Source organism: Entelurus aequoreus, linkage group LG04, assembly GCF_033978785.1.
Source record: "Entelurus aequoreus isolate RoL-2023_Sb linkage group LG04, RoL_Eaeq_v1.1, whole genome shotgun sequence".
Lineage (NCBI taxonomy): Eukaryota > Metazoa > Chordata > Actinopteri > Syngnathiformes > Syngnathidae > Entelurus > Entelurus aequoreus.
Window position 1 is genome coordinate 80,926,283 of NC_084734.1, and position 13,267 is coordinate 80,939,549.

The 13,267-nt window shown below is 37.9% G+C and overlaps 1 protein-coding gene across 1 annotated transcript in view; it reads left to right on the forward strand.

The window, feature by feature from the left end:
* Positions 1 to 13,267, forward strand: part of si:ch211-153b23.7 (TNFAIP3-interacting protein 3) — a 41,255-nt gene that overhangs the window by 12,349 nt on the left and 15,639 nt on the right. The window contains exon 2 of the mRNA XM_062043782.1: positions 3,831 to 3,972. Within this exon, the coding sequence (XP_061899766.1) occupies positions 3,831 to 3,972 (142 nt within the window). The remainder of the gene's footprint in view (positions 1 to 3,830; positions 3,973 to 13,267) is intronic.

Genomic DNA, 13,267 nt, shown 5'->3' on the forward strand with positions numbered 1-13,267 from the left:
GCTTTCTTCTTTGCAGTCTTCATTGTTCATTAAACAAATTGCAAAAGATTCACCAACACAGATGTCCAGAATACTGTGGAATTGTGCGATGAAAACAGAGCTTTTTGTATTGGATACAATACAATACGGGAGATGTATTCATCAGGTTTATTAATACTATTAAGGATATTTTCTTGATGCAAACAAATATCAACGAATACATTATAATGTGGTCATCCGCGTCGAATAAAGCACTTGGTCTCCATTTTCTGTGTAACGGTAAACATATTTTAATTCTGCACATCTTGAGTGCCTAATGTGTGCATATATATATATATATATGTGTGTGTGTGTGTGTGTGTGTGCGTGGGTGAACATAATGGCTCAGGTTTTATTCTCCGAAAGTGCACTCACTCTAAGCGAGTGGGTGTTCAAAAGTACCCGGAAGCTCTTTTGTGCATATATGTGTTTGCTTTTCTTAATGGAAATCCTCTGCTAATGCTGTCCACCATGACTTTGTCGAGGTCCTCGCACTGTATATGCACTGATCTACAGTATCTGTGTGTGTGTGTGTGTGTGTGTGTGTGTGTGTGTGTGTGTGTGTGTGTGTGTGTGTGTGTGTGTGTGTGTGTGTGTGTGTGTGTGTGTGTGTGTGTGTGTGTGTGTGTGTGTGTGTGTGTGTGTGTGTGTGTGTGTGTGTGTGTGTGTGTGTGTGTGTGTGTGTTCTGGCTATGCTTACTTAATGGGGACATGGCTCTGTTTACACGGTCACCTTTAGGGCAGTGGTCCCCAAACACCGATTAGTACCGGGGCCGCGCAAGAAATTTAATTAATTTTTTTTTTTTTTTTTTTTTTTTAAATTAAATTAACATAAAAAACACAATATATACATTATATGTCAATATAGATCAATACAGTCTGCAGGGATACAGTCCGTAAGCACACATGATTGTATTGCTTTATGAAAAAAAAAAAATGAAAAAAAAAAAAAAAAAATCCCCCTCCGTGGGACAAATTTTCAAGCGTTGACCGGTCCCCAGCTACAAAAAGGTTGGGGACCACTGCTTTAGGGGACCTCTGACGGTATGGGGACAAAAAAACAGGTCCCCTAAAGGGAAACCTTTTTAAATGATAGTCAGATCCATTCTGAAGATGCCTAAGTGGGCTTTGGCCCATAAAACATGTTTACTGGTTACCGTATTTTTCTGAGTATAAGTCGCAGTGGAGTATAAGTCGCATTTTTGGGGAAATTTATTTGATAAAACTTAACACCAAGAATAGACATTTGAAAGGCAATTTAAAGGCCTACTGAAACTCACTACTACCGACCACGCAGTCTGATAGTTTATATATTAATGATGAAATCTTAACATTGCAACACATGCCAATACGGCCGGGTTAACTTATAAAGTGACATTTTAAACTTCCCAGGAAACTTCCGCTTGAAAACGTCGCGGTATGATGACGTATGCGCGTGACCTAACGAGGTCAAGGGAAGTGTTTGGACCCAATTCAAATACCTCTGTTTTCTTCGACAAAATTCCACAGTATTCTGGACATCTGTGTTAGTGAATCTTTTGCAATTTGTTTAATGAACAATGGAGACTGCAAATAAGAAAGTTGTAGGTGCGATCGGTGGAGCGGCGGACTACAGCAACACCAACACCAGGAGGTTGTGTTGTGTTTTGAGCAGGATAGCAGACGCACTACAGCATACTTGCCAACCTTGAGACCTCCAATATCGGGAGGTGGGGGGCGGAGGGGGGGGGGGGCGGGGGCGTGGTTGGGGCGTTACCAAGGGCGTGGTTAAGAGGAGAGTATATTTACAGCTAGAATTCACCAAATCAAGTATTTCACATATATATATATAATATATATATATATATATATATATGTATGAATACTTGACTTTCAGTGAATTCTAGCTATATATATATTTTATTTTTATTTTTTATTTTATTATACATATAAATAAAAGACATACTTGAATTTCAGTGTTCTGCAGGCTATCCGGTAGGTGGCAGTATTGTCCTGTTTAATTCGCCAAGCTGAATATTATTAATCGTGTATTTACATGTTCACGGTTTTATAGTATTTTTGATCTTCTGTCTATCCATCCAGTCAGGGTTTTTTTTAATTTAGTTTCTATCTGCATTTGAGACTGATGCTATCACGTTGGCTACGTAGCTAGGTTAGCTTCTATTTTTTTAGCTTCGAAAAGCTGAATATTATTAATCGTGTATTTACATGTCCATGGTTTAATAGTATTGTTGATCTACTGTCTATCCATCCAGTCAGGGTTTTTTTTATTTAGTTTCTATCTGCATTTGAGACTGCTATGCTATCACGTTGGCTACGTAGCTAGGTTAGCTTCTATTTTTTTAGCTTCGAAAAGCTGAATATTATTAATCGTGTATTTACATGTTCATGGTTTAATAGTATTTTTGATCTTCTATCTATCCATCCAGTCAGGGTTTTTTTTTATTTAGTTTCTATCTGCATTTGAGACTGATGCTATCACGTTGCTAGTCTCTTACGTGAATGAGCTAAATAATATTATTTGATATTTTACGGTAATGTGTTAATAATTTCACACATAAGTCGCTCCTGAGTATAAGTCGCATCCCCGGCCAAACTATGAAAAAAACTGCGACTTATAGTCCGAAAAATACGGTAGTTTGAGTGTGAGACATTTGCACAGCAGCCCCCTTATCGGGCTGTAGCTGGTACTGCACTCGCTGTAGTGCTGTATTCTGAGGATCATGTCATATTTAATTTGAATTTACCGTATTTCTCGGACTATAAGTCACAGTTTTTTTCATAGTTTGGCCGGGGGTGCGACTTATACTCAGGAGCGACTTATGTGTGAAATTATGAACACATTAGCGTAAAATATCAAATAATATTATTTAGCTCATTCACGTAAGAGACTAGACGTTTAAAATTTCATGGGATTTAGCGATTAGGAGTGACAGATTGTTTGGTAAACGTATAGCATGTTCTATATGTTATAGTTATTTGAATGACTCTTACCATAATATGTTACGTTGACATACCAAGCACGTTCTCAGTTGGTTATTTATGCCTCATATAACGTACACTTATTCAGCCTGTTGTTCACTATTCTTTATTCATTTTAAATTGCCTTTCAAATGTCTATTCTTGGTGTTAAGTTTTATCAAATAAATTTCCCCAAAAAATGCGACTTATACTCCAGTGCGACTTATACTCCGGAGCGACTTATACTCCGAAAAATACGGTAATCAGTAAACATGTTTTTTGGGCCAAAGCCCATTTAGGCATCTTCAGAATGGATCTGACTATCATTTAAAAAGGTTTCCCTTTAGGGGACCTGTTTTTGTGTCCCCATACCGTCAGAGGTATATAAATTTCCCCCAAAAAAGCGACTTATACTCCAGAGCGACTTATATATGTTTTTTTCCTTCTTTATTATGCGTTTTCGGCCGGTGCGACTTATACTCCGAAAAATGTGGTATATAATTTTATTTCATTTTATTTTATTTTTTTAATCAATGTTCCTCAGTAGTCACGTACAAATTTGTGTGAATTATGCAAAATTATTAAAATTTGGTCCCCATGAACCATATCAACTCTTTTTCCCCAGGGTCCCCAGTAAGAATGATCAGCACATTACTTCATCAATCCAGAGATTTAAAGACGTGTATGAGCTAAATGGTCAGTGGCCATAATACCTCATTTTTTTTATGCCTCCACAACCTGTAGAAAGGGTGGTTCCCACAAGTGATAATCAAAAACTTGTTCCCCATTCCAAATGATAACCAGTGTGTGTGTGTGTGTGTGTGTGTGTGTGTGTGTGTGTGTGTGTGCAGGTCAAATGCTGTGTGTGCAGAAGGTGACAGGTCAGTGTCTGAGCTCCAACATGTCACCGAGAGTATGAGCATCACCTGGGCCGACCAGGAGAAGCTGCAGCTCCTCAATAAGAACACGGAGCTCCGCAGAGTCAACAAAGAGGTACAACTTCACCTTGACGATCTGTACCGCTGGAAATGACACAGTTCTCTGTGGGACGTAGGCGGTGTGAGAAAAATTGCAGCTGAGGTGTGAAGAAATATTCAATTAAATGACTTTTCCACCCCCCAACACACACACACAAATCATTCAACCTTGAGCTCGATTTTATTTTTTAGAGGGAAGAAATATGAATCCGTCAACTGGTTTAGACATTATTTATTGGCCTTTCATGTAATTTCACCCTCTGGTCAAAGCCCAGTATGAACAGTCTTAATGTGATGGCGGATAAAACAAAATGAATGTATAACTTTGTCTAAAGAGAGGAGCGTGATAGTGCTGGTCGTCTCGAATCACTCGAGTTAATGATCCGAATCTTCAAATTAATGCAGCGCCTGGGTGGGCGCTACAGCAGTGGTCCCCAACCTTTTTGTAGCTGCGGACCGGTCAACGCTTGAAAATTTGTCCCATGGACCGGTGGGGAGGGGGGGGGGGGGGGGGGGGGGGTGTGTATTTAATTTTTTTTTTTTTTTTTTTTTTTTTTTTACATAAATAAATACAATCATGTGTGCTTACGGACTGTATCCCTGCAGGCTGTATTGATCTATATTGATATAGAATGTATATATTGTGTTTTTTATGTTGATTTCATAATTTTTATTTTTATTTTATTTATTTTTTTTAATTCTTGTGCGGCCCGGTACCAATCGGTCACTGGTTGGGGACCACTGCGCTACAGTAAGTACACACTGCCACTGTGTCCGCCTGTCGCATAAACGCTGCGCTTGTTCACGGCCACAACCACGGGTGAGGCCACATTTTCATGGCCTTTGACAAAAAAAATGTTAATCTGTCAGCTATCAAATCGTGCACGTCATACAAGTTCAGATAAACCTAATTTTGCCGTCAAATTTCGCATTTCAGTAATGAGGTCGTATGCATTGAATTAAGGTGATCCACCTCATCTTCACACACACACACACACACACACACACACATATATATATATATATATATATATATATACACTACCGTTCAAAAGTTTGGGGTCACCCAAACAATTTTGTGGAATAGCTTTCATTTCTAAGAACAAGAATAGACTGTCGAGATTTCAGATGAAAATTCTCTTTTTTTGAGCGTTTAATTGACCCCACAAATGTGATGCTCCAGAAACTCGACCTGCTCAAAGGAAGGTCCGTTTTGTAGCTTCTGTAACGAGCTAAACTGTTTTCAGATGTGTGAACATGATTGCGCAAGGGTTTTCTAATCATCAATTAGCCTTCTGAGCCAATGAGCATACACATTGTACCATTAGAACACTGGAGTGATAGTTGCTGGAAATGGGCCTCTATACACCTGTGTAGATATTGCACCAAAAACCAGACATTTGCAGCTAGAATAGTCATTTACCACATTAGCAATGTATAGAGTGTATTTCTTTAAAGTTAAGACTAGTTTAAAGTTATCTTCATTGAAAAATAAGGACATTTCAATGTGACCCCAAACTTTTGAACGGTAGTGTATATATATATATATATATATTTTTTTTTATTAATTTAGCCATTTCTATGCTTGAAAATGCTTAAGTTAGGACAAAGATATTGTAGATGATGCTTTAAAACAGAAAATATATGCAATGTGGTCTAGCCGCAATTTTTGGAGTGCGATGTATAGCGAGGGCCGACTGTAAATAAAAGCAAAGACTTTATTGGGTCCAATTTAAATAATTTTGGTCGGCCAAATCATAACAGACACACACTCGTGTCACATGACGACGAGGGAGTCGGAGACAGAGGGACGCTTCAAGCTGACGACTAAAATAAACACAAAAAAACACTTGATAATGGCAGAGGGATTCTCTCCCGCGGATTAGATTTGTCCTTTAGTGATGAAGATGACGTGCAGGAAACCCACAATAATGTGTGTCCTTGGCCATATATATATATATATATATATATATATATATATATATATATATACCGTATTTTTCGGACTATAAGTCGCAGTTTTTTTCATAGTTTGGCCGGGGGTGCGACTTATACTCAGGAGCGACTTATGTGTGAAATTATTAACACATTAGCATAAAATATCAAATAATATTATTTAGCTCATTCACGTAAGAGACTAGACGTATAAGATTTCATGGGATTTAGCGATTAGGAGTGACAGATTGTTTGGTAAACGTATAGCATGTTCTATATGTTATAGTTATTTGAATGACTCTTACCATAATATGTTACGTTAACATACCAGGCACCTTCTCAGTTGGTTATTTATGCCTCATATAACGTACACTTATTCAGCCTGTTGTTCACTATTCTTTATTTATTTTAAATTGCTTTTCAAATGTCTATTCTTGGTGTTGGGTTTTATCAAATACATTTCCCCCAAAAATGCGACTTACACTCCAGTGCGACTTATATATGTTTTTTCCCTTCTTTATTATGCATTTTCGGCCTTTGCCACTTATACTCCGAAAAATACGGTATATATATATATGTACAGTACATGCCAAAAGTTTAGACGCACCTTCCCATTCACAACACAACTGATGGTCCCAACCCCATTGATAAAGCAAGACATTCCACTAATCAACCCTGATAAGGCACACCTGTGAAGTGACCACCATTTGAGGTGACTACCTCTTGAAGCTCATCGAGAGAATGCCAAGAGTGTGCAAAGCAGTAATCAGAGGAAAGGGTGGCAATTTTGAAGAAACTAGAATATAAAACATGTTTTCAGTTAGTTCGCCTTTTTTTTATTAAGTACATAACTCCACATGTGTTCATTCATAGTTCATTCATGCCTTCAGTGACAATCTACAATGTAAATAGTCATGAAAATAAAGAAAAGCATTGAATGAGAAGGTGTGTGCAAACTTGTGGCCTGTACTGTGTTTTTGATTTATTCATTTATTATTTATATTTTACAGGACAAAGGACACCAAAATGCGTCAATTGAATTTTTTTAAATCATCCTTTTAAGTCACCCAGCATGCAGTATAGAATTATAAAAGGAGGTTGCTGAATAAACGATATCTTTAATATTTTTTTTGTTTATGTCAGTCCATATGTTACACAGACACACGTAGGACGGAGGATTCTTCTCCGTCCAAGGTCTGACACTTTGCCGCGCCAACACCGATCACTTTGCACATACTTTTCAGACATAAAGACGCTAATTTACTGCCGCAATCACTTTCTAATTCAGTAAATCACATTGCGCGTGCTAAATATTTGTATTTGCATTTTCTCCTCCTGGTGGGCGTTCTGAGGATCAGCATATATTTTGCATAATAATAAAGACAAAAAAAGCCTTATTCTGCTCACTGAACAGACGTGTAGTGGATCAGCTTTGCGTGCGCTATTAAAGGCCTACTGAAATGATTTTGTTTTATTTAAACGGGAATAGCAGATCCATTCTATGTGTCATACTTGATCATTTCGCGATATTGCCATATTTTTGCTGAAAGTATTTAGTAGAGAAAATCGACGATAAAGTTCGCAACTTTTGCTCGCTGATAAAAAAAAAAGCCTTGCCTGTACCGGAAGTAGCGTGACGTCACAGGAGCTAGTATTCCTCACAATTCCCCGTTGTTTACAATGGAGCGAGAGAGATTCGGACCGAGAAAGTGACGATTACCCCATTAATTTGAGCGAGGATGAAAGATTCGTAGATGAGGAACGTTACAGTGAAGGACTTGAGAGGCAGTGATGGACGTATCTTTTTTCGCTCTGACCGTAACTTAGGTACAAGCTGGCTCATTGGATTCCACACTCTCTCCTTTTTCTATTGTAGATCACGGATTTGTATTTTAAACCACCTGGGATACTATATCCTCTTGAAAATGAGAGTCGAGAACGCGAAATGGACATTCAGTGCCTTTTATCTCCACGACAATACATCGGCGAAATGCTTTAGCTACGAGCTAACGTGATAGCATCGTGCTTTAACTGCATATAGAAACAAAAAAAATAAACCCCTGACTGGAAGGATAGATAGAAAATCAACAATACTATTAAACCGTGGACATGTAAATACACGGTTAATGCTTTCCAGGCTGGCGAAGGTTAACAATGCTGTGCTAACGACGCCATTGAAGCTAACTTAGCAACTTAGCAACCGGACCGCACAGAGCTATGCTAAAAACATTAGCTCTCCACCTACGCCAGCCAACCCTCATCTGCTCATCAACACCCGTGCTCACCTGCGTTCCAGCGATCGGCAGAAGGACGAAGGACATCACCCGATGCGTTTGGCGGCCCGGAGACGTAGGAAGTCAAGGTGAGGTCGGCGGCTAGCGCGTCTGCTCTCCAACAAAGTCCTCCTGGTTGTGTTGCTGTAGTCCGCCGCTAATACACCGATCCCACCTACAACTGTCTTCTTTGCAGCCTTCATTGTTCATTAAACAAATTGCAAAAGATGTCCAGAATACTGTGGAATTATGAAATGAAAACAGAGCTTTTTGTATAGGATTCTACGGGGTACCATAACTTCCGTTACTCTGACTTCGTCACGCGCATACGTCATCATACCGCGACGTTTCAGCCGGATATTTCCCGGGAAATTTTAAATGTCACTTTATAAGTTAACCCGGCCGTATTGGCATGTGTTGCAATGTTAAGATTTCATCATTGATATATAAACTATCAGACTGCGTGGTCGGTAGTAGTGGCTTTCAGTAGGCCTTTAAGTTTGCACATGTTTTAGTACACGCAAACCTTTAGTAAATCAGGCCCTATGTGTTTTAAAAGCTTGTTTCAACTAAGTTGACTCAAAAATGTAAAAACAAACGTGCATGCAGACATGCTGAGTGTGTGTATGTGGGGCGGCGACGTTACGTTTAGGTGTTTAATAAACCAGGAATCTAATAAGAAAATGTTTTAAAAAGTAAAATTAAAGACCAGAAACTAAATCTTATTTAGGGCCACACAAAGTCTGGGGCTGGCCCCGCACACAGCTACTTAACAGACTCACAGGCAACACGGCTGATTTATTAAGATGAATCGCTTCCCTGACTCGAGTCAGCGGACTCACAACGATTAAACACACTGGTGGTGGAACAAACAACTAGGGATGTCCGATAATGGCTTTTTGCCGATATCCGATATGCCGTTATTGTCCAACTCTTTAATTACCGATACCGATATCAACCGATACCGATATCAACCGATATATACAGTCGTGGAATTAACACATTATTATGCCTAATTTGGACAACCAGGTATGGTGAAGATAAGGTACTTTTTAAAAAAATGAATCAAATAAAATAAGATAAATAAATTAAAAACATTTTCTTGAATAAAAAAGAAAGTAAAACAATATAAAAACAGTTACATAGAAACTAGTAATTAATGAAAGTTTGTAAAATTTACTGTTAAAGGTTAGTATTATTAGTGGACCAGCAGCACGCACAATCATGTGTGCTTACGGACTGTATCCCTTGCAGACTGTATTGATATATATTGATATATAATGTAGGAACCAGAATATTAATAACAGAAAGAAACAACCCTTTTGTGTGAATGAGTGTAAATGGGGTGGGTTGGTGCACTAATTGTAAGTGTATCTTGTGTTTTTTATGTGGATTTAATTTAAAAAAAATTAAAAAAACGATACTGATAATAAAAACCGATACCGATAATTTCCGATATTACATTTTAACGCATTTAACGGCCGATAATATCGGCAGACCGATATTATCGGACATCTCTAAGTACAACCTATTCCTGCGACCCAGGCATGCTGCCCTCTGTTGGCGGGGGCACCAAATTGCAGAAACTGAAAATAAAATATTCAATAATAAAAAATAGGTAAATGAAAATGGATGTATAATGAAACACACTTTGTACACTTACTAGGGACATTTTCTTTTCCATAAACAATAATAAAACCTCAATATTAAAACAAGTCTTTGCGAACCAGAACTGCTGCTGCTGGGTTGCAGTGAAGGGTGACGTCACAGAGGGGCTGTGGTTATAATGGATGACATTGTGTCATCCTTTTATGTAGTTGTAATGGATAATATTTCATAATGACAGCACCCATTAAGACAGCAAGAAGCAGCAGCACGTTTGCTAGTGAGAGGTAGCCTCAACATTCAGAGTATTTGTTGAGTAAAACAGTCTGTTTTAATTTAAATCAAATGTATACAACATACAAGATGTACAGAGTTAATATATATATATATATATATATATATATATATATATATATATATATATATATATATATATATATATATATATATATATATATATAGATAGATAGATATATATACATATATATTTTTTGGGGGAATTTATTTGATAAAACCCAACACCAAGACATTTGAAAGGCAATTTAAAATAAATAAAGAATAGTGAACAACAGGCTGAATAAGTGTACGTTATATGAGGCATAAATAACCAACTGAGAACGTGCCTGGTATGTTAACGTAACATATTATGGTAAGAGTCATTCAAATAACTACAACATATAGAACATGCTATACGTTTACCAAACAATCTGTCACTCCTTATCGCTAAATCCCATAAAATCTTATACGTCTAGTCTCTTATGTGAATGAGCTAAATAATATTATTTGATATTTTACGGTAATGTGTTAATAATTTCACACATAAGTCGCTCCTGAGTATAAGTCGCACCCCCGGCCAAACTATGAAAAAAAACTGTGACTTATAGTCCGAAAAATATGGTATATATATATATATATATATATATATATATATATATATATATATATATATATATATATATATATATATATATATATATATATATATATATATATATATATATATATATATATATATATGTATATGTACATATGTATATATGACCCGTAGGATGACATGCATTAAGCTACCGACCCCCATTTATCTATGCGCCCACATGTATAATATCAATATTAATGTACCTGAGAGTGTACAAATGGACATAATAAAGGTCCATTACTATTAACTATCTGTCATTTAGCTGGGGACACCCTACAACTACCTCTAGGGGTCCCCGCATCCCACTGTATGTATTTATTTAGGTTTGCCTTTTCTTTGGCCCACCCCTATAATGTGATTTGTTTTCTCTACACAATAACTTGTGTGTGGTTTGGGAACAGTTGCTAATGGTCATACTTGCCAACCCTCCCGGTTTTACCAGGAGACTCCCGGTATTCAGCGCCTCTCCCGATAACCTCCCGGCAGAAATGTTTTCCCGACAAACTCCCGGTATTCAGCTGGAGCTGGAGGCCACGCCCCCTCCAGCTCAATGCGGACTTGAGTGGGGACAGTCTGTTCTCACGTCCGCTTTCCCACAGTATAAACAGCTTGCCTGCCCAATGACGTCATAACATCTAGGGCTTTTAGAGAGTAGAGTGCACAACTGTGCACACAACAAGGAGACGAAGCAGACGAACGAGGAAGTTACAGACATGGCGACGCCGTCGACGAGCAAGATGAAGAAATACGCTTGCAAGTTCCAAAACAAATGGAAACAAGAATTTCAGTTCATCCAGGACAGTTCGAAGGGGAAGGGGTATGTAATTATGTTGCCTGTACATTTTGTAGAACAGACTTCTCCATTGAACACGGTGGCCGAAATGATATACTCATTCATGAACGGAGAAGTTAAACAGGACAATACTGCCATCTACTGGATAGCCTCCGGAACACTGAAATTCAAGTATTTATTTTATTTATATGCATAATAAAATAAAAATATATATAGCTAGAATTCACTGAAAGTCAAGTACTTCATATATATATATATATATATATATATATATATATATATATATATATATATATATATATATATATTATATATATATATATATATATATATATATATATATATATGAAATACTTGAGTTGGTGAATTCTAGCTGTAAATATACTACTCCCCTATTAACCACGCCCCCAATCACGCCCCCCGCCCCACCCCTGAACACGCCCCCCACCCCCCCACCTCCCGGTATCGGAGGTCTCAAGGTTGGCAAGTATGGTAATGGTTGTGTGCAGTAAAACTTTTCATGAAAATAACTCACCTTAATGAGTGTTCTTAAATTTGTGTTGGACGTCTTAGATGAAGAGAGCAGCTATGATTTTGGTTTAAAGAGTAAATAACTAAAAACTAAGGTTTTGGGAGTTGTTTTTTCTAAACACATACATTTGTCTAAACATGGCCAAGGACACGCATTATTGTGGGTTTCGTGTTGGCTTATTTTAGTCGTCAGCTTGAAGCGTCCCTCTGTCTCCGACTCCCTCGTCGTCATGTGACACGAGTGTGTGTCTGTTATGATTTGGCTGACCAAAATTATTTAAATGGGACCCAATAAAGTCTTTGCTTTTATTTACAGTCGGCCCTCGCTATACATCGCACTCCAAAAATTGCGGCTATACCACATTGCATATATGTTCTGTTTTAAAGCATCATCTCCAATATCTTTGCCCTAATTTAAGCATTTTCAAGCATAGAAATGGCTGAATTAAAAATATATATAAATTCTCAGAAATACAGCAGTTTAGTCCACTGGAAGCGGCCAAACCAATCAGAGCGCACTGTTCAGTATTGTGGCCACTCATTAGCTCAGCAAATTACTAGCATTACTATATTGGATTAAAAGAGGGTAAAGGTGATTTAAGGGTGTTATTTCATGTCTAGAGAGCTCTCATAATGTTGAAGAAACATCTAGAAGGTAATACAGAGTTTTTTATGCTCTAATTATAAAAAATATTTGATTTATAATTAATGATTCCTACTTGGCGGACATTAATTCATCGCAGTCATGTCAGGGACCAATTAAGAGTGATTAACAAGGGACGGCTGTAGTTATTGAGCAGTGGCCACTTTATTTTGTCGTAAAACAATTGCGTGTAGCCAGGGCCGGCCCGTGGCATAGGCCGTATAGGCAGATGCTAAGGGCGCCGTCCATCAGGGGGCGCCACGCCAGTGCCACAAATGTTGGAGAAAAAAAAGAAAAAAAGAAAGTTGGTACTAATTTTTCTAAATACAAAAAATAATCCCACGTTAATTAAAATGCAAAGTAAAGCCTATTTAATAGAAATATTATTTGTTACAACATTACGCCCCCCTCCCCCCCTTCCCCCGGCACGGTGCGTCCCCTCCCTTCCCGTATCATGTCTCTTTTTGGACGTCACCACATCAAAACAATCAACACAAGATGTCAAAACGGCCAAAACTGTCAGGTGCCCAGGGAAGAAAAAAGAGAAAAGAAGAGGAGGACAAACGAGAAAAAGACAGAGGTAGCAGGTAGGTAACGTTAGCCTACATGAAATTA